The 23402-nt window shown below is 41.9% G+C and overlaps 1 protein-coding gene across 1 annotated transcript in view; it reads right to left on the bottom strand.

Moving 5' to 3' along the window:
• The window catches only part of csmd3b (CUB and Sushi multiple domains 3b), a 2128577-nt gene that overhangs the window by 504293 nt on the left and 1600882 nt on the right, over positions 1-23402 (bottom strand). Inside the window, exon 22 of the mRNA XM_078541225.1 lies at positions 770-939. Coding sequence (XP_078397351.1) covers positions 770-939 — 170 coding nt within the window. The remainder of the gene's footprint in view (positions 1-769; positions 940-23402) is intronic.

The following is a 23402-nucleotide window of genomic DNA, read 5'->3' as shown; positions in this document are numbered from 1 at the left end:
TTTCTTTCAGCTAACTTTTCAGATTCTAAAAAAATGTGTATTTTTTTCACCTTTAAATTCCATTTTTTCAAACATTTATTTGATGCTCAAACCTAAAATCTAACTACCTGTAAAATAGTTTCAGAGTGGTGATGTGATACAGGTGCAGTAGACTAAATTTTCAGTCCATCCTCACAACAGATTTTATGAGAATTGTATTCTTTGCCTCTTGCAAGCCCCAATTTTATGAAGCTGCCCTGTGGTTGGAACAGAGGGAGAAGTTATTCTTAAGGGGCATCATTGGCCTTCAGTGCTAAGGACCCTGATGTTTTTTTTTTCTCAACATTTGGAGAAATTCATTGTTCAGTATTTTGATGCAAATAACGTCACATAAGAGCTGATGTTATTGCAGCATAAGGTCCAGATAACAGAGAAAAAAAATCGATAGGGTAAATGTTTGTCTTCAGCATGGCAACTATGGAGGAAGGAAAATGTGCTTTAAAGCAGTTTTACCCAATCAAGCATTGCACACAAGGGCTCACCGTTCGAAGATCAGTCTTTGTGCAGCCGTGCCAATTTAGAAGCAGTTTAATGTTGGTGAGCTTATTGGTTGTTGTTATAGAAGAATAGGAAATGGATCTTGTCACAAGCACTTTTTATGCTCAGGACCATTTCCTTACATTAACATTGAATTTAAAAAAGGGTTATTCAATAATTTTAGTGAAAAGACACAAGATTCAAAGTGACATGAAAATATTCACAAATATTCAATTTCTTCATCATTTCATACCTTAAGAGTGTCTCCTTCTGCTAAATGGAATGTTCTGGCTGAAATATTAATCCCTTTGCCTGCTTGCACCTGTATACTGTACACACATTCATGGTTGTTTTCATAGTTCAAAGGATAGTTGGGGGACAGCAGAATTCCCTCGTTGCTTGTTATAGATGTCCCACATTCAGCTGCAGTTAGAAGAAGAAGCATTTTGATATAAGTAGTACTCTGGACTTAGAGCAAGTTCTCTTTCACATACACAGTACAGTGATTCCTGTCACATTATAAAATATATTCCAAAAATCATGAGTTTAAATTGGAAGGCGATTAATAACTCCTTCAAACAAATGAAATGGAATCTGCAGACATTAGTTATTATTATTAACAGCCAGGAAAGACATGTTTATGCAAACCTTCACTAAATAATTCTACTACAAATAAAGAATGAGATAAAGATCTGGTCACCTCTGTAATGGAGAATGCAAAATGGGGTATTGTGCTATGCAATTGCAGGAAATGTCATTAGCTATTTATTACTCAATATTATAGTTAATGGTAATCTTGTGTTCTAACTTGGATTCAAGGTTCCAATCAGTGATGGAGCATTTGCATTATGTTTGTCTTTCTACCCGCCTCTCTATCTCTCTCCCTTACTATATTTGTCATATCCCTAAGACATGAAAGAGATCATAAACTGTGTAAATCAAACCTTTCTACTTATTTAAAATGGACTTTGCTGCACCAAAAAACATGGCTGCTACAGGTGACAGGATTTGCAAGTTGGTTACAGTCCTGGAAACTTATAACAGTAGGAAAATTTTAGGAGAAAGCTTAACCCTCATCCTTATGGAATCTCACACCTATCGTGTATGGACCCATCACAATCAATGAAACAAGGGGGCAGCAGAAGGCCTGTCACCCCAGCCTGTATTTATAACAAAGGGAGAGCCATCAAAACTCCTTATACCTGTGGAAACATTGATAGCCACCATTTATCTCCAAAGGTGAATAATGGATTATGACCAGAGACATAGAAACTGGTTGTTAACCTGAAACTGACTCATCAATGGGCAACACCACATGACCTAAGCTCCTTTGGCCTTTGGAAAGTTTTAATGTTACATTCCTGGACACTGAGGGCAGTCAGCTGTTAACATCCACCTTGTGAACACCAAAGAAAGACTCCAGGCTGACAATAAAGACTGCCTCGAGTCTAAACTTCCTCGAAGCCTGCTTCTCTGGAAGATTCCTGCCATCGCCTGTAGAGTGGACCAAGTCTCTGTGTACCAAACTCATCTTGCTGTATCATCATCAACTTTGAAGGAATTCGGCAAACCTTGCTTTCAGCAAGCTGAATCACCTGAACTTTAACTCCTACGTGAAGGAACCCTCACTGGACTCTGGCATTCTGGACTCTGACATTCACATGAATTAATATCCATATCTTTGTTTCTTGTTTGCTTAAAATTATTCCAAGTTGTAAAACTCTTTTCCTTTCTATCTCCCTTCTTGTGTGCTTGTGTGTGTGTATGTGCAGTTGTGATGACCATGTATGAATAAACAATACTTCTGATTTAAACTTAAGGAGGGTTTGTTATGAGTCACTTTAAAATTGACTTCTTAAACAGAGGATTTGTGAAACCACACCACAGACTATTTCAAAAATTAATACACTTCTGCTTACGGACAAATGGGGAGAAAAATAAAGGAGTTCAGTTTTCCTCTCTTCCTTGTCCATAACACATTCCTTGAAACCGATTTTACCACGCTGTTGGTCACCTGTCCTAATGTCTCCTTATGTGCTTCATTGACAAATCTTATTTGATATCAAAATGAAGTTACTGTTGTGTTCAGACCACGAAAGAAGATTGGAACTTTGTTTTGCAAGATTGCATCAGGTCTGCTATAATCAGTCTAATGGGTTCCCAAACATTCAGAAAACTAGGGAGAGTGCAAGGATGTTTCAAGAATAAATTCACCGTTCAACTAAATGAGCAATTATACATTGAACACATTGGAATAAAAATTGGATTGTTTCTTAGTTGTTTGAAGGTTAAAAGTTATTTGAAGGATTGTTTCTGTTATTGGCAGGTGGAGAGGTCATGATGTACGATTACCCCATGTCCAATCCTGTAGAGGCAGATTGTATGCAAACTTTTGCATTACTTTCTCATTTGAATGATTGTAATGTTCAGCCAACAGTAATCGATGGTGCTGCTAGGTTAAATGCACAACTGGGAGCACAACAGTGTGGATGACTAGTATATGTTTATTGGCTAACAAACACCTCTTAAGGGTAGCCTGTCTCTGTCTCTCCGATGAAACTGCTCACCAATATAGTGCTACTGATTTTAAGAAGGACACCAAATGGAGCAACAGGCAAGAGAGGAGGCTCCCAGGTTCTTGGATGCAACCAAGGGGATGCTATGATTGGTCGTAGAGATGTGTTATGAAAATTATACTTACCTCGCTGGACAGCGGGAGGTCAGGAACTTCAACTCCTGACAGACCTCGGATCTTAGGCACATGTGACCAGGACCGGGCTGCACATACACAGTTTGACAATTTTTATGTTCTTTGGGCCCTGTGCACCCGTGCAGGAAAAAAAAGAGTGCAAAAACACGGGTCAGGTGATCGGAAGAGGAGCGCCATAGAAGATTAGTGTCCCGGGCAGGGGGCAGGGAGAGGGGACTGTGAAAGAGGTTCCAAAGGGAAGAAGAGAAAAGGACAGGAGAAAGCTCCCCGTTCAGTTAAAAAAAGAGAGGAGCAGAGAAAACAGGCTCCAAATAAGAAAACAGCTACAGGGGTCAGGCTTTAAGCAAAGAGTGCTGGAGGAAAGCTCTGGTAAGTGAAGGTGGCTCAGATGAACTCCTGAAGATCCAAGAGGGCAGCCGAAGATTGGTGAATCTTTGCTGCAGGCTGTTGGGGCAAAGGTACCCCTTTGGAGCAGTGTTCTGCTCAGCACAGCTGAAGAGCTGCACTTGTGCTTGTAAGGTGGTGCTTGAGTGCATACTGGGGAATCCAGGGGAACAGAAAATCAGGAGATGAGATTGAAACCCTGCAATGTGGGCCGTTGTTGATGCCATCCAAGTTGGAGTGACTTTTGGAGAGAATTCCAAGGTGAGATCTTCTAAGGTGAAGATTGGAAACCCTTATGAGAGAGATGAAGTTTCAGTGAGATTAGTTGACTAACAATGTTACTGATGTCTGGGTGGGTTGTTGAGAAATCCAGGGAATCTATTTTGATCACATTGGCATTTATTGTGCAGTGCGGTGTGTCCAATCGCAGTTTGTACCTCATATTAATCCTGAATGTTAGAGAACAAGATTGAAAATGGTTTTATCTTTCTGACCTTGTATTGTAAAATGTATTTTTGTTGGTTCAAAACCTGTGGAATTTTTTGGCTTTCTTCACTGAGCAAGTGTCTTGAATCTCAAACTTTGTTTACTTTAAACAAAACATTACTGGTCCCTGACCAGATCTTACCAACAACTTGGGGGTCTAGATCAAGGATCTCAACAGATGGATGAAAAACCGGGAAACTGTGGATAATTTGGATGATGGCATGATATCCTCGGAGAACCAGTGGAGCAAATCTAATTTCTATCCCTCTCTCACCTTCACATGGTCTATCTCAGCGTCTTCACTTTCTCACTTTATCTGATTCCATCTCTCTGAGGATAGGCTACTGAGCAATATTCACTAGGAGCCCAATGACTTCCACAGCTATCTGATCAACACTTCCTCACACCACACAGCACAAAAATCAAGGCTGGCACTCCAGTGCAGTACTGAAGGAGTGTTGCACCCTCTGAGATGCTGTCTTTCGGAAGAGGTGTTAAACTGAGACCCAATCTGCCCTCTCAGGTAAAAGGTACCATCGCACAATTTTGAAGAAAAGCAGGCATGTTATTCCCAGTGTCCTGACCAATCCCTCATCAGAAAAACAGATTCTCTAGTCATTATCACATTGCCATTTGAGGGAGCTCACTGTGCACAAATTGGCTGTCACATTTCCTGCATTATAACAGTGACTACACTTCAAAAGTACTTCATTGGCTGTAAAGCTCTTTGAGATGTCCAGTGATTATGAAAAGTGCTACGTAAATGCAACTCTCTCATTCTTTCTTTCAACTTAGGACTCTATTCCATTCTCCCAGTTTCTCTGTGTCCGTTGCATTTGCTCTGACAATGCCACCTTCTCTATCAGCACTTCTGGTATGTCTTTCTTTTTCCTCAACTGAGGATCACCTCCACTGTGGTTCACCTCCACCGTGGTTCACAGGGCCCTTGACCCTGTCTATTTCAATTCCTGCACTTCTGCCCTCACCCATTCCCTTCCCGCACAGAGCTACCATAGAATTCCCTTATCCTCCCCTTCCATCCCAGCAGCCTCCACATTCAAAGGGTCAACCTCGGCCATTTCCAGAACATTTGGCATGATGTGGCCATAAAATATATCTTTGCAATCCCTTTCAGTGATCTGAAGAGTCCGTTCCTTCCATGAGACCCTGGTCCACCCCTCAATCACTCCCAACAGCCCCTTCCCATAGCACCATGCAAGCACAGCAATACCTGAGCTTTTGCCTCCTCCCATCTCACTGTCCAGGGCCCCGAACACTCCTTCTAGGTAAAACAGTGATTTACTTGCAACTCTGTCAATATTGAATACTGCACTTGTTGCTCATGATGCGAATCCCGTTTCACTGGAGAGACCGCCCGCTTTGCGGAACACCTCCATTTAGTCTGCGAATGTGACTTTGAGCTTATGACTCGTTCCCACTCTCACCCTGTTCCTACACTGTTCTAATGAAGCTCAATATAAGCTCAACGAACAATACCTCATTTTTCTATTAGGCACTTTACAACATCCAGGACTCAACATTAACTTCAACAGTTTCAGAGCATAATCTTGCCTGCATATTTTGGGGATGGTACTGTTGTTAATTATTCTGTTGTTTCCACTTACGCCTCCCCGAGACCTATCTTTAGTTTCTTTACTTGTGCCATTACCATCTCATTTTACCTTGCACCATCATCCATTTTGTGATTTAATCTCTCATGCCTTCCTTTTTGTATTCCCCCCTTCCCTGCCTCTACAATTGCTTAAAACCTGTTCCTAACTTTTTCCAGTTCTGACGAAACAGTAACTCAATTTCTCTCTCCACAGATGGTGCCAGACCTGCTGAGTATTTCCAGTATTTTCTATTTTTATTTCTAATATCCAGCATCAGAAGAACGTTGCTGTTTAAAAACAAAACACCTGATGAGCACAAAGAGCGAGAAAAGCAATGATAACCTCCTTGCCCTGTCCCTGAGTGGCATAGTGACTACAATCTGCACCATCTCCTTCCCACAGGTTGCAATTGCAGCTAAATAGAAACCATCCACTCATATGTGAAACCAGAATGCTGTGCACAAGGTCAATAGTTATTCCTCTTTCTGTGGAACATAAACAGTTTTTAGTTAGTTTTTATGTAAAAATCAATTTTGGTTACATTGGTATTTTCTCCATTACTGATGTGATTATCAGTGTGTCCACCCAGTATGATGTTAAAGAGCTAACTGTGCAGTGGGTTGAGCATAGATGCAGCAGATTTTTCAGTGTTCTGGTTTCTATCCAGATAGTATAACTCTTTTACCTTTTATTAAAGATGTCTGTGTATCAATTTGATATCCAGCTTGAAGTGGAATTTGTTTTTAAATTAATAATAGTTACAGTTACATATTCAACTGGGTTTCTATGTCTGTAACTGTTGGCTACATTTTCCACCTTTACATCACATTGAGTACACATTAAAATACTTTGCAACACTTCCACAGAAGTTGCTTAGCTGTTAGTCTTTTTGAGGTGCGGCATGTGTCACAATTTTAAAAAAACATATGTAATGAGGGGCCAAACACTATATTTAATTCCTCACAGCCATGATATCAAGGCTGGAAGAACAGCAATTGCTCTTGCACAATGCTCGGTAGATCCACTATTTTGACCTAATCAGATTAGCTATTTCCAAAGAATATAACATATTCATAAAATTTAGAAAAGTATGTAAACTAACAGTGCAAATTTGACATTTCGTAAAGTACAAGATGTAAAGGGCTAACATAAGAAGCATACATGATGCTGATATAATAATGATGTCAGATCACATAACTGAGAGGAAAGAGATCTGGAAGGAAGAAAAGCTCCAACTTTGTGTAGAGGTCCACATTTTTTTTTAATCCTTTCACGGGACGTGTGTATCCCTGGCTAGGCTAGCATTTATTGGCAATCCCTAATTGCCTAGGATGAAATGTAAAGTCACTTCCTTTAGTTCATAGGTCAGGAGCTCCAGTTCTTGAAGAACCTCGGGCCTCTTGTGCATGTGCCGGCCGGGAAATGGCCACACGTGCGCTGTTGAGTCAGTTTTATGTTCTTCAGGCCAGGGACCTGCCGTGCGTGCCTGTGCAGTAGAAAAGAAGCAGAATGGCGTGAAAATGCACAGCAGATGACCTGAGACAGAGCGCCATCGTAGTGAGTGTGTCCCAGGGAGCAGGACACGGGAGGGGGACAGGGAGAAGGTATCAAGCCAGGGAGGAAGGCAGGGAGAGGTCCCAGGTAAAGGTCAAAGCTAAGGGATGGAAATAGGTTCCTTAAGTGAATTTAGAGAAAAGAGCAGAGTAAGAATTCAAGAAAGAGCTGCAGTGAACAGACTTTAAATGAAGTGGGTACAAAAGCAGCCTTGAAGATCCAAGAAGTCAGCCGAAGGTTGGTGACTCTGTGCTGCGGGCCATTGTGGCAAAGGTACCTCTTTAGAGCAGTGATGTTCTGCTTTGCATGGCCAAAGGTCTGAAATTGTGCTTGGAAGATGATGGTTGAGTGTGCTTGGAGATCCAGAGGAAAGGAGTTTTGGAAGGCAACAATGAAACCCTGCAGGTGGGTCATTGTTGAAGACGTCCAAGTGGAAGAAGTGGGCACAGGCTTGAAGTAGTAAGCAGCAACACAGAAGCGGGAACAATTCCCAGGCTCAACAGAAACGGGGAATCCACACTACCACTCCCAGAACCATTTATGAGTGCAGAAGGCTCGCAACAAGCCCAGAACTGGGACAACTGGAGAAAAGGTCTCACACGGTACCGAACTGTTTCAGGATTACACAAAAAAGAATTAGAAAGGCCGGGTCAGTACACTACTTTATGTAATAAAATCTATCATTGATTGCATGATAACAAGGCTGGGGGTTGACGAGACTTCAACTTTTTATGAAGAAGTCCTGCAAGCTTTCAATTTTTAGTTCAGTGTCCATCAGGATTCAATAATAGAGAGGGCTAAATTTAGTAAAGGAAAGCAAAGATTAGCGAAAGCATGGATTTGTTCATCAATAATCTTTATTGGCTGGCAGGAAACTATTATTACAGAGATTTTAAAGGATGAGCTGATTCACGGCAGAGTTGTAGTCGGGGTCCTAGATGAAGCGTTACAGACAAGAGAGGGTTTAATACTCATGAAGGCAGTATAGATTGCAAGGCAAATGGAACCCATGAAACAGAATTGGATGTTTGTTCACGGGGAAGGAGGGGACCCATGGAGAAGATCGGGTGAGAACATTCAGTTTGTAGGTCATAAGAAAGAGAGTGCACCAAAGTCTAAGCCCAGCAAAATGGGGAAAAGCATGCCAACTGCCATTTTGAAATGTTTTTGGTGCGGCTGGAACAGACCACACAAGCGGAAATCACAAAACCACAAGAGAAGAATATCTAGCAGGGAAGTGAGGGGGGCAGATTGCCACAACTGTGGAAAAATAGGCCATTTCAAAATTGTTTGTCATTCAAATACACCGACCACCTGTAAAAAGGGGGAGAAAATTTTACAGCCGAGCCACATATAAGATATGGAAGAACCACAAGCAAAGGAATTAGCCTTCCTGGGAATGGTAAATGATACTGAAAATAAGAAATGGAATATTAAACACGAAGTGGATGGGCACCCCACAGAGTTTAAACTAGACACAGGAGCAGGGGTTCCTGTTTCTCAGATTAAGTTAAATGGTTGAAACAAATTACATTGTAACCCTCATCTATCAAATTACAAGGTCCTGTTGAGACAACTTGAGAAGTGAAAGGCCAACTCATGGCAAACCTTAATCATAAAGACCAAGAAATCCTCAAACCTCTATGTCATTCAAAATCAAGAATTCTCTCTACAAAGCAAAAGGCATGCCCAAAACTGAAATTAATCTATAAAGAGGATGAAGTTGCTGATCAGAACTACAGCAGCACATTTTGAAATGAATTTCCAAAATCGTTTTCAAGGGGAGGGAAGTTAAAGAGCATGTACCCTATCACCCCATGAGCCAACTTGTCTCTATACACTGAGGAAAGTCCCTCACCCACTCTTGGACAAAGTCAAGGATGAATTGAAAAGATGTAGCAGCAAAGGGTTATCTCACAGATCACCATGCCAATAAAATGGTGTTCAGGAATGGTTACTGTCCAAAAGCCAAATGGCTCTACAAGAATCCTTGTGGATTTAACTTAACTAAACACATCAGTGGAACTTGAGATCCATCCGACGGCCTCAGTGGATGAGAGCTTTGGTAAACTAGCCAAGAGTGCATTACTTACCAAATTGGATGCAAACCGTGGATTTTGGCAGTTGCTTCTGAACAAAGAATCCAGATTTTTGACCACATTTATAACATCCTTTGGTTGTTATTGTTTCAATAGATTGCCCTTTGGAATAGTATCTGCTCCAGAAATTTTCTTGAGAACAATGTCTTACATTCTAGATGCCATGGAAGGAGTAATATGCCATATGGAGGGCATAATTATACATGGCTCCATGACAGAAGAGCATGATTGCAGAGTCAGAGCAGTCCTGAGAGTCTTATATGCCTAACATTGAATGAAAAATGTGAGCTTATCAAACCTATGATCAGGTTTCTCGGTCATTTCGTACAAAGCACTGGCATCACAGTTGATCCACAAAAACAAGCGTTATCAGAGTATTTCCCCAATGCAGGAGCATAAACGAGCTTCAAGGATTTCTCGGGCTGGTTAACCAAATAGGCAAGTTCCTACCAAATTTAGCAGAGATCAATGAGCCCTTGAGGCAGCTGTTGAATCAGGGTCAACAGTGATGCTGGAATGTAGACTAGAAAGGCACTTTTGAAAGGATGAAACAACTTTTAATCTCTTCTCAAATCTTGGCACATTATGACCAAGAATTACCGACCATAGTAGCATTGGATGCATCATCTATAGGTCTGGGGGCAGTTTATTTCAAGTGCAGAGAGACAACAAGTGTAGACCAGTCTACTATGCTTCTATGTCACTAACAGAAACAGAATGACATTATGTCATGATAGAAAAAGAAGCATTAGCAACGATATGGATGTGCAAAAAATTTCAGACAGTTGTGGGGTTATGTTTCAAAATCTAAACAGACCATAATTTATGAGTCACACATCTGAACATGAAAGAAATTGCAAAGATGCCACATGGAATCCAATGGTTTAGATTAAGATTGATGAGATATGACTCTACCTCAGAGTATGTGCAAAGGAAGCCACAATCAATGGCACACACAACATCATGAATGCCATCAGAAGGAACCAAACAAAAGGATTACACTTTATTGAGAAGGTTGAAGCTTGTGCATCTTTAATCACTCAGCACTTACCAGCTACTGCAAAAAAGTTGCAGAGGATAAAAAAAGCCCAGCAATGCAAGAATGTCTCAAAGCCTAAGAATATTATCTGGAATGGTGGCCAGATGATATCCCCATGAATCCAATACTACGGCAGCACTTAGAACAGTGCAAACAGCTCACAGTCATTGACAACTTCTTAGTCTTTAATGAGAGAATAATCATATCAAGAACACTTCAGTTTGATATTCTTCAAAGACTTTACCAAGGGCTTCTAGGAACAGCAAAATGTCATGCAAGAGAACAGCAATCAGTCTGGTGGCCAGGCATTGCTTGCTATATAGAAGAAATGATTTTTAATTGTCTTTCTTGTGCCGTAAGCAGCCAAGCACAAAAACTCAAACCCAATATCACCATGAATGACCATGAGTGGGTAAAATAGCGTGAGGAAGGAGTGGGAAACAACCAGGCTCAGATCTTTAATCACAAGCATTGAGCGCGAGTTGCCAGTGCTGAAGCCCAGGGAGAGAATATAGGTCCAACAGAAGGGTCTGGCAATCATTGAAAAAACTCCATAACCAGGATTGTACAGGATTGAGACAGGCCAGGGTAACATGGGTGTGTAAAGAATTTTCAGACTATGTCCCGGGATTACGTTTCAAAATCAAAACAGACCATAAACCACTAGTCACTCTTCTGAACACAAAAGAAATTGCAAGGATGCCGCCCAGAATCTAGCTGTTCAGATTAAGATCAGCGCAATATGATTTATGACTCCATCACAAAGTATGTGTATGAAAATGTCAAACAATAGCAGACACACTGCCATGTATACCATCAACAACAAGAGGATTTAGATTTAATCAAGGAGATGGAAGCACATACGTCCTTAATCGCTCAGCACTTACCACTTACTGCAAGAAAGTTGCAGGAAATAAAGCAAGCCCAGAAACAGGATGAAGAATGTCTTAAAATCCGAGAATATTGTCTGGAAAGATGGCCAGACTATATCCCCAATAATCCGATACTATGTCAGTATTTTCAACAGCGCAAGCACATCACTGTCATCAACGACTAACTAGCCTTCAACAAGAGATTAATAATACCAAGAGCCTTTTGGCTTGGTATTCTTCAAAGACTTCACCAAAAGCATTTATGAATTACTAAGTGTTGTGTGAGCACACAACAATCTATAGTAGGAATGATTTTTAATTTTATTACTTTGCTGTAAACAGCCAGGAACAAAAAGAACCATCATAACCTTCTCCTTTTCCATCAAGGCCATGGTAGCACCTGGGAATGGACTTATTTGACTTCAAGGGGGAAACCTTCCTTATCATTATTGATTATTATTCATGATGGATTGAAGTAAACTGATTGCATAGCATCACAGCTACAACTCAAAAATGAGCAATTCCAAAAGTTTCCAATGAGTATGGCTTTGTTCATTTAACCAGTTCACCTCACTATCCTCGAGCAAATGGAGAGGCCGAGAGAGGGGTATGACCATTAATGAGCTATTAAAGAAAAGCAAAAACATTAATCTAGCTCTCCTGAGTTATTAATCCTCACCACTAAGGAATGGTTTCTCACCATCAGAATTACAAATGAGATTGAGAACACAGGTTCCATCTGTGACACAAAAATTCAAACCCAACATCATGACGAACGACCATGAGAAGATAAAACAGTGTAAGGAAGAACAGAGAAATAACCAGGCTCAGAACTCAAATCACATAGAGCATTTGAGTTACCAGAGCTGAAGCCCGGGGATAGAGTGTGGGTCCGGAGACCAACAGGGCAAAGGTACGATCATTGAAGAAACTCCACAACCAAGATTGTACAGAGTTGAAACAGACCAGGGTGTCATAAGGAGAAACTACAACACCTTAATATCTTGGGAGAGAAAGCCAATAGAAACTTGGATTTACTACTCAGGTCCTGAGGAAGAAGAAGAAGAAAGACTCACTACAAGCTCTACAGCCACCCAGGAGAAGAACACACACTGACAGAAGGGAGAGGATGGAATATCCTCCACCTCAAAAGGAGATCAGAACGAGATCAGGGAGATTGGTCAAGGCACCTCAGATACTAACCCTGTGAAGTCTGAGACTTTAGGGGGAAAAGTGGGAAGATGCAAATATGATAAGGATAAAGACTTTGGGGAGAGATGTAGAGTAAAGGGTGAACATCAGAAGCATACATGATGCTGATGTAATAATGATGTAAGATTACATGACTGAGAAGTAAGAGAGGTCTGGAAGGAGGAGAAGCTCTAAATAGAGGTCCAAATATGTAAATACTTGCTGTAAATAAGGAATAATTGTTTTGAGAAACTATAGACTCAAGCAGCATACTTTAGGAGGATAGACAATCCCCAAAGCCCCTTTCTAGACCCTGACCACAACAAAACACAATTTAGATCAATTTCTTTCAATAGAGCATGTGATACCCTGAAGTGCCTCACCACATTTACAATTATGGATTATATTTACAATATATATTTCAAACTTACAGCCAATGGGTTTTGCATAGGGCAGCCAGGTGTTTGGTTTTGTGCCAGACAGCCTGGAATTCAGCACATCTGGCCCTATTACAATGTTGGATTCCTTTTTTGAAGATCACACTGTGTGCAACGTTGTAGCCCAGCCTGAGTGAAGGTCTATTCATTTGTGCGTATTCACCAACTCATCCGGAGATGATTCAAAAATCAATGACATCAAAATCAGCCAATTAGAGGCTGAGCGATTCCAAACGGTTACCCTACCAGCCTCAGTGGTTGAACGTCAGTCATGATCATTTCCTGGTTAGTAAGTATGAGTGAGAAAAGGTCCTTGAGTTAAAACCAATTCTATCTCAGTGTAGCAACTAGTTCATTATAGGACCTTTTGTAAGTTGCTACTTTTCGTCACTCATCTGATGCAGTCAGGCTGCATGAATCACTCATTTGTTCCTGGCTTGTCCTGCTTTAAGTGTTTATAAACACTTATCTTGCTAACCTTCTTGCTTTTAATCAGCTAAAAATACAGGTTTAAGCTGAATTTCAGCCAGTAAATTTCCACATTATTCCATTTTGATCCCATCTCCAAATGGAAAGAGAGACAATCATAAGAAATAGGAGCAGGAGTAGACTAGTTGGCCCATAGATCCTGTTCAGTCATTTGATAAAATCATGCCTGATCTTATTGTGGCCTTAACTCCCCTTTCCTGCCTGCCCCCTCCCCCATACAACCCCTTGACTCTATTGCAGATCAAAAATCCGTCTAACTCAGCCTTGAATATATTCAATGACCAAGCCTTCACTGCTCCCTGTGGAAGAGAACTCCAAATACTAATAATCCTCTAAGAAATTCCTCCTCATCTCACTCTTAAATAGGAAACCTCTTATTTTTACTGTACCCTCTTGTTCAAGATCCTACCATGAGGGGAAATATTCTCTTAGCATCCACACTACCATACTCCCTCAGAATCTTATGTGTTTCACTAACATCACCTCTCATTCTTCTAAACTCCAATGAGTACAAGAATAACCTGCTCCGCCTTTCCTTAGAAGACAACCTCTTCACTCCAGGTGTCAGCTTAGAGGACATTCTCTGAAATGCTTCTAATGCAAGTATATGCCTCTTTAAATAAGGAGACCAAAACTGTACATACTCCAGGTGTGGTCCCACCAGTGCCTTGTACAGCTATAGCAAGACTTTCCAACTTTTGTACACCTTCCAAACCTACAACCACCTAGAAGGACAAGAGCGACAGATGCACGGGAACGCTATCACCTACAAGCTCCCCTCCATGCCACACACCATCCTAACTTGGACGTACATCACTGTTCCTTTCATGTTGCTGGGTCAAAATCCTGGAATTCTCTTCCTAACAGCATTGTTGGTGACCCTACACCACATGGCATGCAGTAGTTCAAAGAGGCTACTCACCACCACCTTCTCAAGAGCAATTGGGGATGGACAACAAATGCTGGCCTAGCCAACGATGCCCACATAAATAAGATGAATAAACAACAAAACTCCATCCTCCTTCTAATAAAAGCTAACATTTCATTTGCCTTCCTAATTATGTGCTGTACCTACATGCAAACCTTTTGTGATTCATGTACATGGACACTAGGATCCCTATGTACTGCAGCATTCAACTTTTAAATAATTAGTCTCTCCATTTAAATAATATCCTGTTTTTCTATTCTTCCTGTCAAAGTGGACAACCTCACATTTATTTACATTATATTCCATCTGCCAATTTTTGCCCACTCACTTAACTTTTCTCTATCCCTTTGCACACTCTTTGCATCCTGCTCACAACTTGCTTTCCTATCTTCATATTGTCAGCAAATTTGGTTACAATACAGTCAGTGCCTTCATCCAAGTCATTAATGTAGATCGTAAATAGTTGAGGCCCCAGCACTGATCCCTACAGAACTCCAATAGTTATAGTTGGCCAACCTAAAAATTACCCATTTAACCCGGCTCTCTGGCCAGGGTTTTCCAGTCATCGGGCGACCTTGGTGGGAGCAGTTGTGGAGCTGACCGCCGCCCACGATCGGCTCCGCACCACGATTTCACATGGACGGGCCAATTAAGGCCCGCCCTGCGTGGATCGTGAGTGGTAGCGCTGAGCGCCACCTGTGCAGGTGGGGAAGAGGAGGGAAAGTCAGGTCCAGCGCACTGTTCGTGCATGCATGCGAAAGAGCGCTTCAATCTCCCTGAGGCACGGAGCTGCCTCAGGGAGCTTGAAGCCCTTTTTTAAAAAATAGCTAAATACATTAAAACTTTAATGAACCATGCCCCCTCATGTGACTGTGCCACGTGAAATCGGACATGTTTTTATTTTCAAAAGAAAGTTTTTATTTAATTAGTATTAGCTTTTGGAAACCTCATTCCGCTCGTGCATGAGGTTTCCTAAATAAATATAAAGGCCGCTTGGCCTTTCCGTCTGCCCGACAACTGTAAGGTTGGGTGGGCAGCATAAAATTCAACTCAATTACCTTGTTAATGGCCTTTCAATTATCGGCGGGCATGCAGCCAACTCCAGCACGTGCCCGCCAAATGAAATATCGCGTGAGTTCACAATGACGTCAGGACGCATGCCGATGTCATCGCATGTCATTTTACCTTCCGGCATGTCGGGTGCGCACCTGCACACCGAATGTAAAATTCTGCCCTCTCTTTCTTGTTAGTTAGCCAATTCTCTAGCTATGCCAATATATCACCCCAACACCATGAGCTCTTATCTTATGCAGGAAAATTTTATGTGGCATCTTATCAAGTGCCTTTTGGAAATTTAATTACACTACATCTGTGGTATCCCTTTATCCACCCAGCTTGTTGCATCCTCAAAGACCTCTAATAAATTTGGCAATTCTGATTTCCCTTTCACAAAACCATGTTGACTCTTCCTGATTATATTATGATTTTTTAAATGTCCTGCTACCACCTCCTGAATAATGAATTCAAGCATGTTCCCCAGTGACAGATCTCAGGTTAACTGGCCTATGGTTTCCTGCTTTCTGTCTCCCTCCTTTCTTGAATAGAGATGTTACATTTGGAGCCGCTGGAACCTTTCCAGAATCTAGGAAATTTTGGAAGTTTACAACCAATGCATCGACTATCTCTGGAGCCACTTCTTTTAAGACCCTCGGTCCAGGGGACTTGTCAGCCTTTAGTCCTATTAGTTTTTGGATTACTTTTTTTTCAGTGATCACAATTGTTTTAAGATCCCACCTCCCTTTTGTCTCTCAATTTCCTGCTATTCTTGGAATTTCTTTTTGCATTCTACCATGAAGACCAGTACAAAATACTTGCTCAAAATTCCATTATTTTATTTTCCCATTAATTCCCTAGTTTCACCCTCTAAGTGACCAATGGTCACTTTACTATTCTTTTCCTTTTCATATACTTGTAGAATATTTTACTGTCTGGTTTAATATTTCCTGCTAGTTTTCTCTCATACTCCAATTTCTCCCTTAATTATTTCTTAGTCCTAGAAGCATAAAAAGTTTACAGCACAGAAAGAGGCCACTTGGCCAAACATGTCTGCGCTGGCCGAGAAAAACGAACCACCCAACCTAATCTCCATTTAACAGCATTTTATATGTAATCCTGCAGATTACAGCACTTCACCTGTACATCCAGGCGCCTTTTAAATTAGATGAGGTTTTCTGCCTCTTTTGCTGGCTTCTACAATTTTCCCAATCTTCTGGGCTACCACTAATCTTTGTAGTATTGTAAGCTTTTCCTTTCAATTTGATACCATTCCGAACTTCCTTAATTAGCCATGGATGGTGCATCCTTCTAATTGAGTCTTTCTTTCTCAATGGAATATATCTTCATTGAGAGTTATGAAATATCCCCAAAAATGTCTGCCACTGCTTCCCAACCATCTTACCTTTTAATCTATTTTCCCATTCCACTTCAGCAAACTCTGTCTTCATACCCTTGTAATTGCCTTTATTTAAGTTTAAGACTCTGATTTCAGACCATATTTCTCATCCTTAAACATGGAATTCTAACATGTTATGATCACTCTTATCTACAGGATCCTTTACTTATGAGGGCATTAATTAATCCTGTCTCATTACACATTAACATGTATAAAAGAGCCAATTCCCTGATTGGTTCTTGAATGTATTGTTCTAAGAAACTGTCCCAAATGCACTCTATGAACTCATCCTCCAGGCTTTTTTACTAATCTGATTTTCTCAATCAATAAGATGATTAAAATCTCCCACAATTATTACAGTATCTTTCTTACAAGTCCTCATTATTTCTTAATGTATATATATAGTTACTGTCAGGGGGCCTATAAACTACTCCCACCAGTGATTTATTTCCTTTTCTATTTCTTATTTCCACCCAAACAGATTCAACTTCTTGATCCCCCCAAACTAAGATCATTTCTCAATACTGTACCGATCTCATTCTTTATTAACAGAGCTACTCCACCTCTTTTCTCTATCTTCCTGTCCTTCTGAAATGTCAAATACTCTTGAAAATTCAGCTCCCAGCCATGGTCAGTTTGCAACTATGTCTCAGTAATGGCTATCATATCACACTCATTTATTTTCATTTGTGCTATCAATTCATCTATCTTGTTATGAAGGTTGCATGCATTCAGATAAAAGGCTTTCATTCTGTCCTTTTAATATTCCTCCCTATGCTGATCTTATTTGCTGGTGCATTTTTATTTTTGCATGTTTTGCCCTTTCCCGTCACATTGTGGCTATCATTACCCATATTGCTACTCTGCACTATTGACTTGGCCTGTCTTTTTAACTTTCCAAATCTCCCCTAACGTCAACCTCTCACCCACCAATCATTTAGTTTAAAAGCCTCTCTACAGCCCTGGTTGCACGGTTGACCAGGACACTGGTCCCAGCGTGGTTCAGGCGAAGGTCATCCCAACTATACAGCTCCCTCTTTCCCCCGTTCTGGTGCCAATGTCCCATTTCTCCGACATTAATCTTTGAGCCACACATTCAGATCTCTGATATTTTATACATATGCCAATTTGTTTGTGGCTCGGGTAGTCAGATTGAGATTATTATCTTTGTGATTCTCCTTTTTAATTAGCCCTAGTTGCTCATGCTCCCTCAGCAGAACTTCTTTCTTAGCACAACCTATGACATTGCTACCCCACAGACCATAGATAAGTTGTGTTTAATTTTTAAAAGGAGGAATTGTTAAATTAGAAATAAAATTGCATTAGTAAAGTAATAAAAAGTGTGAAAGGGTGAAAATTACAATCATAAATGAAGTATTCCAAATATTTTATTTAGAGCTATATTATACGTATTTAATTTAGTTCTATATAATTGATAAAGATACCCAATGATTTAATGGCTCTATTACTGTAATAATATTGTTATTTCAATATACCGTATGGGCAGTGGGGAGGGGGTGGGGGGAGAGTGGTATTTCAAAGCTAATTGACTGAATTTGTTCTTGACATGCTGGCAGTTCAAGAGTGAAATTGTACTGAATGATAATGAAATGTGGTCAACAATAGGTGCAGAAAAGGTCAATGACCTGAGAAGTTAGGCTGAACTTTCATTTTAGGGTTGCCGTCCCGACCCGCTCTGTGTTGGCGCCTCATGGCTGATGCAATTTTCAGATGTTGCAAATAACTTGCCCAAAGGTGCATTTACCATCCAATTAGGCCTGACTGACATGGTGAGCAGGTGGAATTTGGTCAGCGTGGGCCTGATTTAAAGGGAAAATTGCAGCCATTACAGTGGTTGTGATTTATTTTGGAATGGAAGAGAGAGGAGAGCTGTGGGCCAGCAGCAAGTCAGGGTCCTGTGCAAGCGCAGCCTCACATTTTACAGATGCCTCACTTGAGGTACCTTCCAAAATGGTTGGCTACCCGACAGAGTGACAGGAGATGGCCAGACAGACAGATGCAACAGGCAGGGCTGGAGGTGTCTCATGAACTGAGCAGCTGCAGTGTTGTCAGCAGGATATGGTTACAGGAAGCACTTCAATGACCTTCTGAGGGGTGGCAAAGTAAGGGCAACACAACACCCAGATTAAAGACCTTCCGTTCTGTCGTGATCAGCCTTGAACTTAGCACCCTGAGGGCACATCGTGCTTTGTATCAACAATAACAACAAAAACACTTTTATATGGTGCCTTTAATGTTTTAATGTAATACAATGTCCCCCAGTGCCTCACAGGGGAATTATAAAACAAAATATGACACAGAGCCGCAGGAGATATTAGGTCAAATGAGCAAAAGCTTGGCCAAAGAGGTAGGTTTCAAGGATTGTCTTAAGGGAGGAAAGTGAGTGAGGAAGAGGGAGAGGTTTATGGAGGGTATCCCAAAGCTAAGGTCCAGTACCGGATGTTGGAAAATTAGTCTGATAATTTAGCAACAGTGAAACAGTGGAGAGAGGAAGCGGTGAGATATAGCTGTGTCGTCAGCATATATGTGAAAATTAATATGGTGCTTTTAGATGATGTCACTGAGGGACAACATGTAGATAAGAAATAGAAGGGGGCCAATATTGGCTAACATGGGCACCAGGGGAACGAAAATTAGGTGGTCAGCAGTTTAGAAGGAATAGGAATGAAAGAGCAGGAGGTGGGTCTCATGCAGAAGCAGCTGCTGACAGAGGTGAATTTTCCCAACCAGCTGTGGTGGGGGAGCCAAGGCACAATAATGCGATATTGTTATCTTCAGTGGAGGAAGATGCAACAGAGCCAGCATCATCATGTCAGTGAAGCATGCCCTTCACCAATGCAGTTATACACACCTCAGAGAGGCCTGATGAGAGTTTAGGATGAGTAGCATAGGATGATTAACACTTCATTGATGTGGTGAGGAAGGCAGAGGTAGCTGTGGGCAGTCCTCGTCAGAGGATGGAGAACAGATATAGCCACGCTCAGGTTGGTGGATGTTCAGGGACTCATGATTCACACACAAGGGGCATCTTCCTGGAGTAGCAGTGGGAGATGTGTGTCCAAATGCTGGTATTCCCTGAGGCAGTCTGGAGTAATGAGCAGAGAATACTGGAGGCCATCCATGATGTATATGCTCTGCCACGTTTTAGGCATATGAGCGCATGAGTTCCTCCACTGAGGGAGTGATTAACCTCCTGGAGGGTCATAAGTAGCATAAAGATGAGTGGATACAGGGACAGCTCACTGACATGCACAGAATACTTGCCATATTCTGTAACATTGACCAGTCAGTGGCATTGAAGGCGCAAAGATGCATGGAGTGGTTGCCAGTTGCCCCCCCCCCCCAAGTTGATAGAACCCTTTGACATGTGTGCGCACCATGAAAGAGCTGAGGCAGTTAGCGATGATGTTGAAGAGTTGACCCCCTTATAAGACATCATCACCACCACCACCCACTCTGATCGATGCACCGTCTATACGGGAAGGTCCTGTGACCAAGACTGCCCCTACATCAACACAGGTGGGGGAGCCTTTGGCAGTTTCCATTGGCACTGTGATGAAGTTGACCGCCATGGGCATCTCAGCCACATGCGCACACACGAGAGCAGTCTGCCTCCGCTTCAGCCTCAACCATAAGGGGAACACCCCATAGGAGCAGACATGAACGAAAGGAGCCTTGTGAATAGTAGCTCATATGAATGGCTTTTGTCATGGTTATATTGAGTTATAAGGTGTAAGAATACAGACTTTTGCTGTACAGATTGTTGTAATTTGAGGAAAAACTTGCAAAGCATGCTAATAAAATTTGGTCATTTTTTAAGGCCAAAAGACCTTTATGAAGTAACCTGTTAAAAGCTGCAAGCTGCGTTTTCACAGATAAACAAGAACCACTGGATTGTAGTAGGAATGTTTAGCCGTGAAGCCTATTGTCACAAAAGAGAACGAATCACAACAGACAACCACACTTCAAAGCTCTGTTAAGTCTTTCTGTTAAACTGTGCCTAATTAAGAAATACTTGCTGGAATGCAAAAAGTTAATTAGCGTGTAGGCCTTAGTGAAACACTTATGTTTCAATGGTTGAATAAGAAATGAGAACAGCTGGATTGAATAACATGAATGACTAATAATATGCAAATCAGAACAAAGAAATCCCTGAAAGTTGGCTTTGAAGGCCAGGAAAAGGAGGTACTTCAAGGGACTAATAAAACTGGTCATGGGAGACAGTGCAGATGAGAAAAGGAAAAACCCGATTGATAATGACCCTAGCAACATGTAGAAATTGGTAATGTCAAAGTGGCCTTTCACTCCATGGTTTGACGAAAGAACTCAATGCCCCAATGAATATTTTGGAGTAAACAAGGCTTTTTTTTAATAGGGCCCTGTCAACATAACAACTCAGGTACGTACCTGGAAAAAGGTATAAAATACATTTTAAAAGGAAGTCATTGCTGCGGCTGGAAGGAGGTGACTTGATCAGTTACCTTGGACCTACAATCACCAAAGACTGATTATCTGTTGGTGATTATAAGTATGGTTATCTCTTTTAACATTATTGGTGTCATGTTTGCATTGCAGTTTATTTTTTATAACTAGCTTTAGATGGTATGGTAGTGATGGTTATGATTCTGTCTTGAAGATACCTTAAATCCTTTAAATTGAACTTGTGCATCTTATGCAATTCCTCATAAATCTCAAGTACAAAACATAAACCTGTTGACTCGAGAGCGGGGTCTTACAAAGGACTCAACGTAATGAAAAGTTTAATGTTTGGACCTAAACTTATGGGATTCCAATTAAGACAGAAGAACGATCCAGTGGGGGAGGGTCACACATTAGTGAGTTCATGGAAATTGTGTGGCTTCAGTGACGAGACTATGGGCAGAATCATCTCAGATTTGCACTAAGTGCGTTAGTGGGCGTGAAAAAATATGTTTTACCCGGCGGCCGCCATGGTAGGTTTTCACGTATCATCCCTTTCCTGCCTCATTAATTATGCAGTCACAGGAAACACGCCATCTCACTGGCCTCCGACTTGTCCGCCACACCATTACCTCGCAGCTTCCTCACGTCGGGTGCCGTATTTAGACCGCAGCTGTGCACACATGTCTCAATGCTTGCAGCCCCAGGACTGCTCCAGTGAAGACATGACCCCAAAAGCCAAGAAGAGTGCAGCCCCCAGATTCAGTGACACATCTTGGACGCTCTGGTGGCCTGCCACGATGCCAATACCGCACACAAGAGGTTAGCTATCCAGTGCAGAAAAAGGGTGAATGATCTCATCTGTGCCACCAGGGTAAGTTGACCACCTCATCATTCTAAACTCACACGCTCACAAGACCATCACACACTCACTGGAATCTCACTTACTGCCAGCCCAAGGGACATTCATTCTCTCACACACACCCTCACATCTCCATCTGGCCTGATCTCCTCTGGGGACTACCTCCTCAGCCCTCACCAATTCAAGGCCACTTGCACAGATCAACTTGTACTCCCACACACACCCTCGGATAAACCCCTTCCCCAATACAGCCATCGTCCTGCAAGCTCTTCCCTTGCCTGAGGCCATTTCTCCCCCTTCCGCAAGCAGGCCCTAGTCCTGCAGCCATTGAAAAGCCACCTTACTGGTTGGATGATCTTGTAGAGATCTTCCCATGAGCCCTCTTAAAAGTGATGTGGTGCTGCCTACTAAGCAAGTACTGCCTGAAACAAGGTAGGCAAACAAACCTTGAAGTCCCATGCAAAGTGCACCTTGCCAGGTGCATGTCGCTTGTGTAGAGTGTGAAACATGTTTGGCGTGCAATTACGCTGATGTGCCTGGATGATCCAGTGTGGCGGGATGATTCTGGTGAGCTGGGCTCTTAATGAGATGCTGAAGTATTGAAATTATGTTCCCGACGTGTGGTGGTGGGAAACGTGGCCCGCCATTGTCGGGTGGAGTGGATGATCACAAACAGGTTTCACAATGGCAGGAAGCGATTATTGGCCTTCTCACCTTATTGTCCCCCCTGCGGCCCACCATGATACCCACCGCCAATGGGACTGGACGATTCTGACTCATGGATGCACACCCTCCCTCCAGGAAAGGTCTGTGCAAAACCCTTCCAGATTGAGGAACCCTGAGGGGTCAAGTGCTGGAATTAGTGAAACTCAAACTTCCCTTCCATTCTGATCAAAGTTTTGAGGTCTCAGCCAAACCTCTGGAAGGCTTTGCAAGGCTGGTTAACCTTGCTCCACTACTTATTCCTTCTCCTTCAAAGAAGTACGCTGGTCCTCTGGATCTCCCTCTTCAAGGTCCAATCACTCGGGAAGGCCATATTCTAAAGTGTGCAGAAAACCATTAAAATCCGAGCGACCTTTGTAGGGTGTTAGGGAGTGCACCCCTGACAAGTCAAGATATTGGAACCTCATCGTCGGGAGGTCCAAACGACCTACTCAAGGGCGGCCCTTGTGCTGAGACACCAGCGGTTGGAGTGACTCTGTGCTTCTGCAAAAGAGTTGCGTCTAGTTGTCAGCAGCCATCTCTTCAATGGACAGCCCTTGTCCCCTAGAAGACATCCATATATTCTCTCCAGTGTCACGAACACTGTAGCACCATGTCTAAGGATGAA

The sequence above is a fragment of the Cetorhinus maximus genome, chromosome 4 (genome assembly GCF_964194155.1).
Source record: "Cetorhinus maximus chromosome 4, sCetMax3.hap1.1, whole genome shotgun sequence".
Lineage (NCBI taxonomy): Eukaryota > Metazoa > Chordata > Chondrichthyes > Lamniformes > Cetorhinidae > Cetorhinus > Cetorhinus maximus.
Note: the sequence above shows the minus strand (reverse complement) of the source record. Positions and strands in the feature narration are given on the sequence as shown.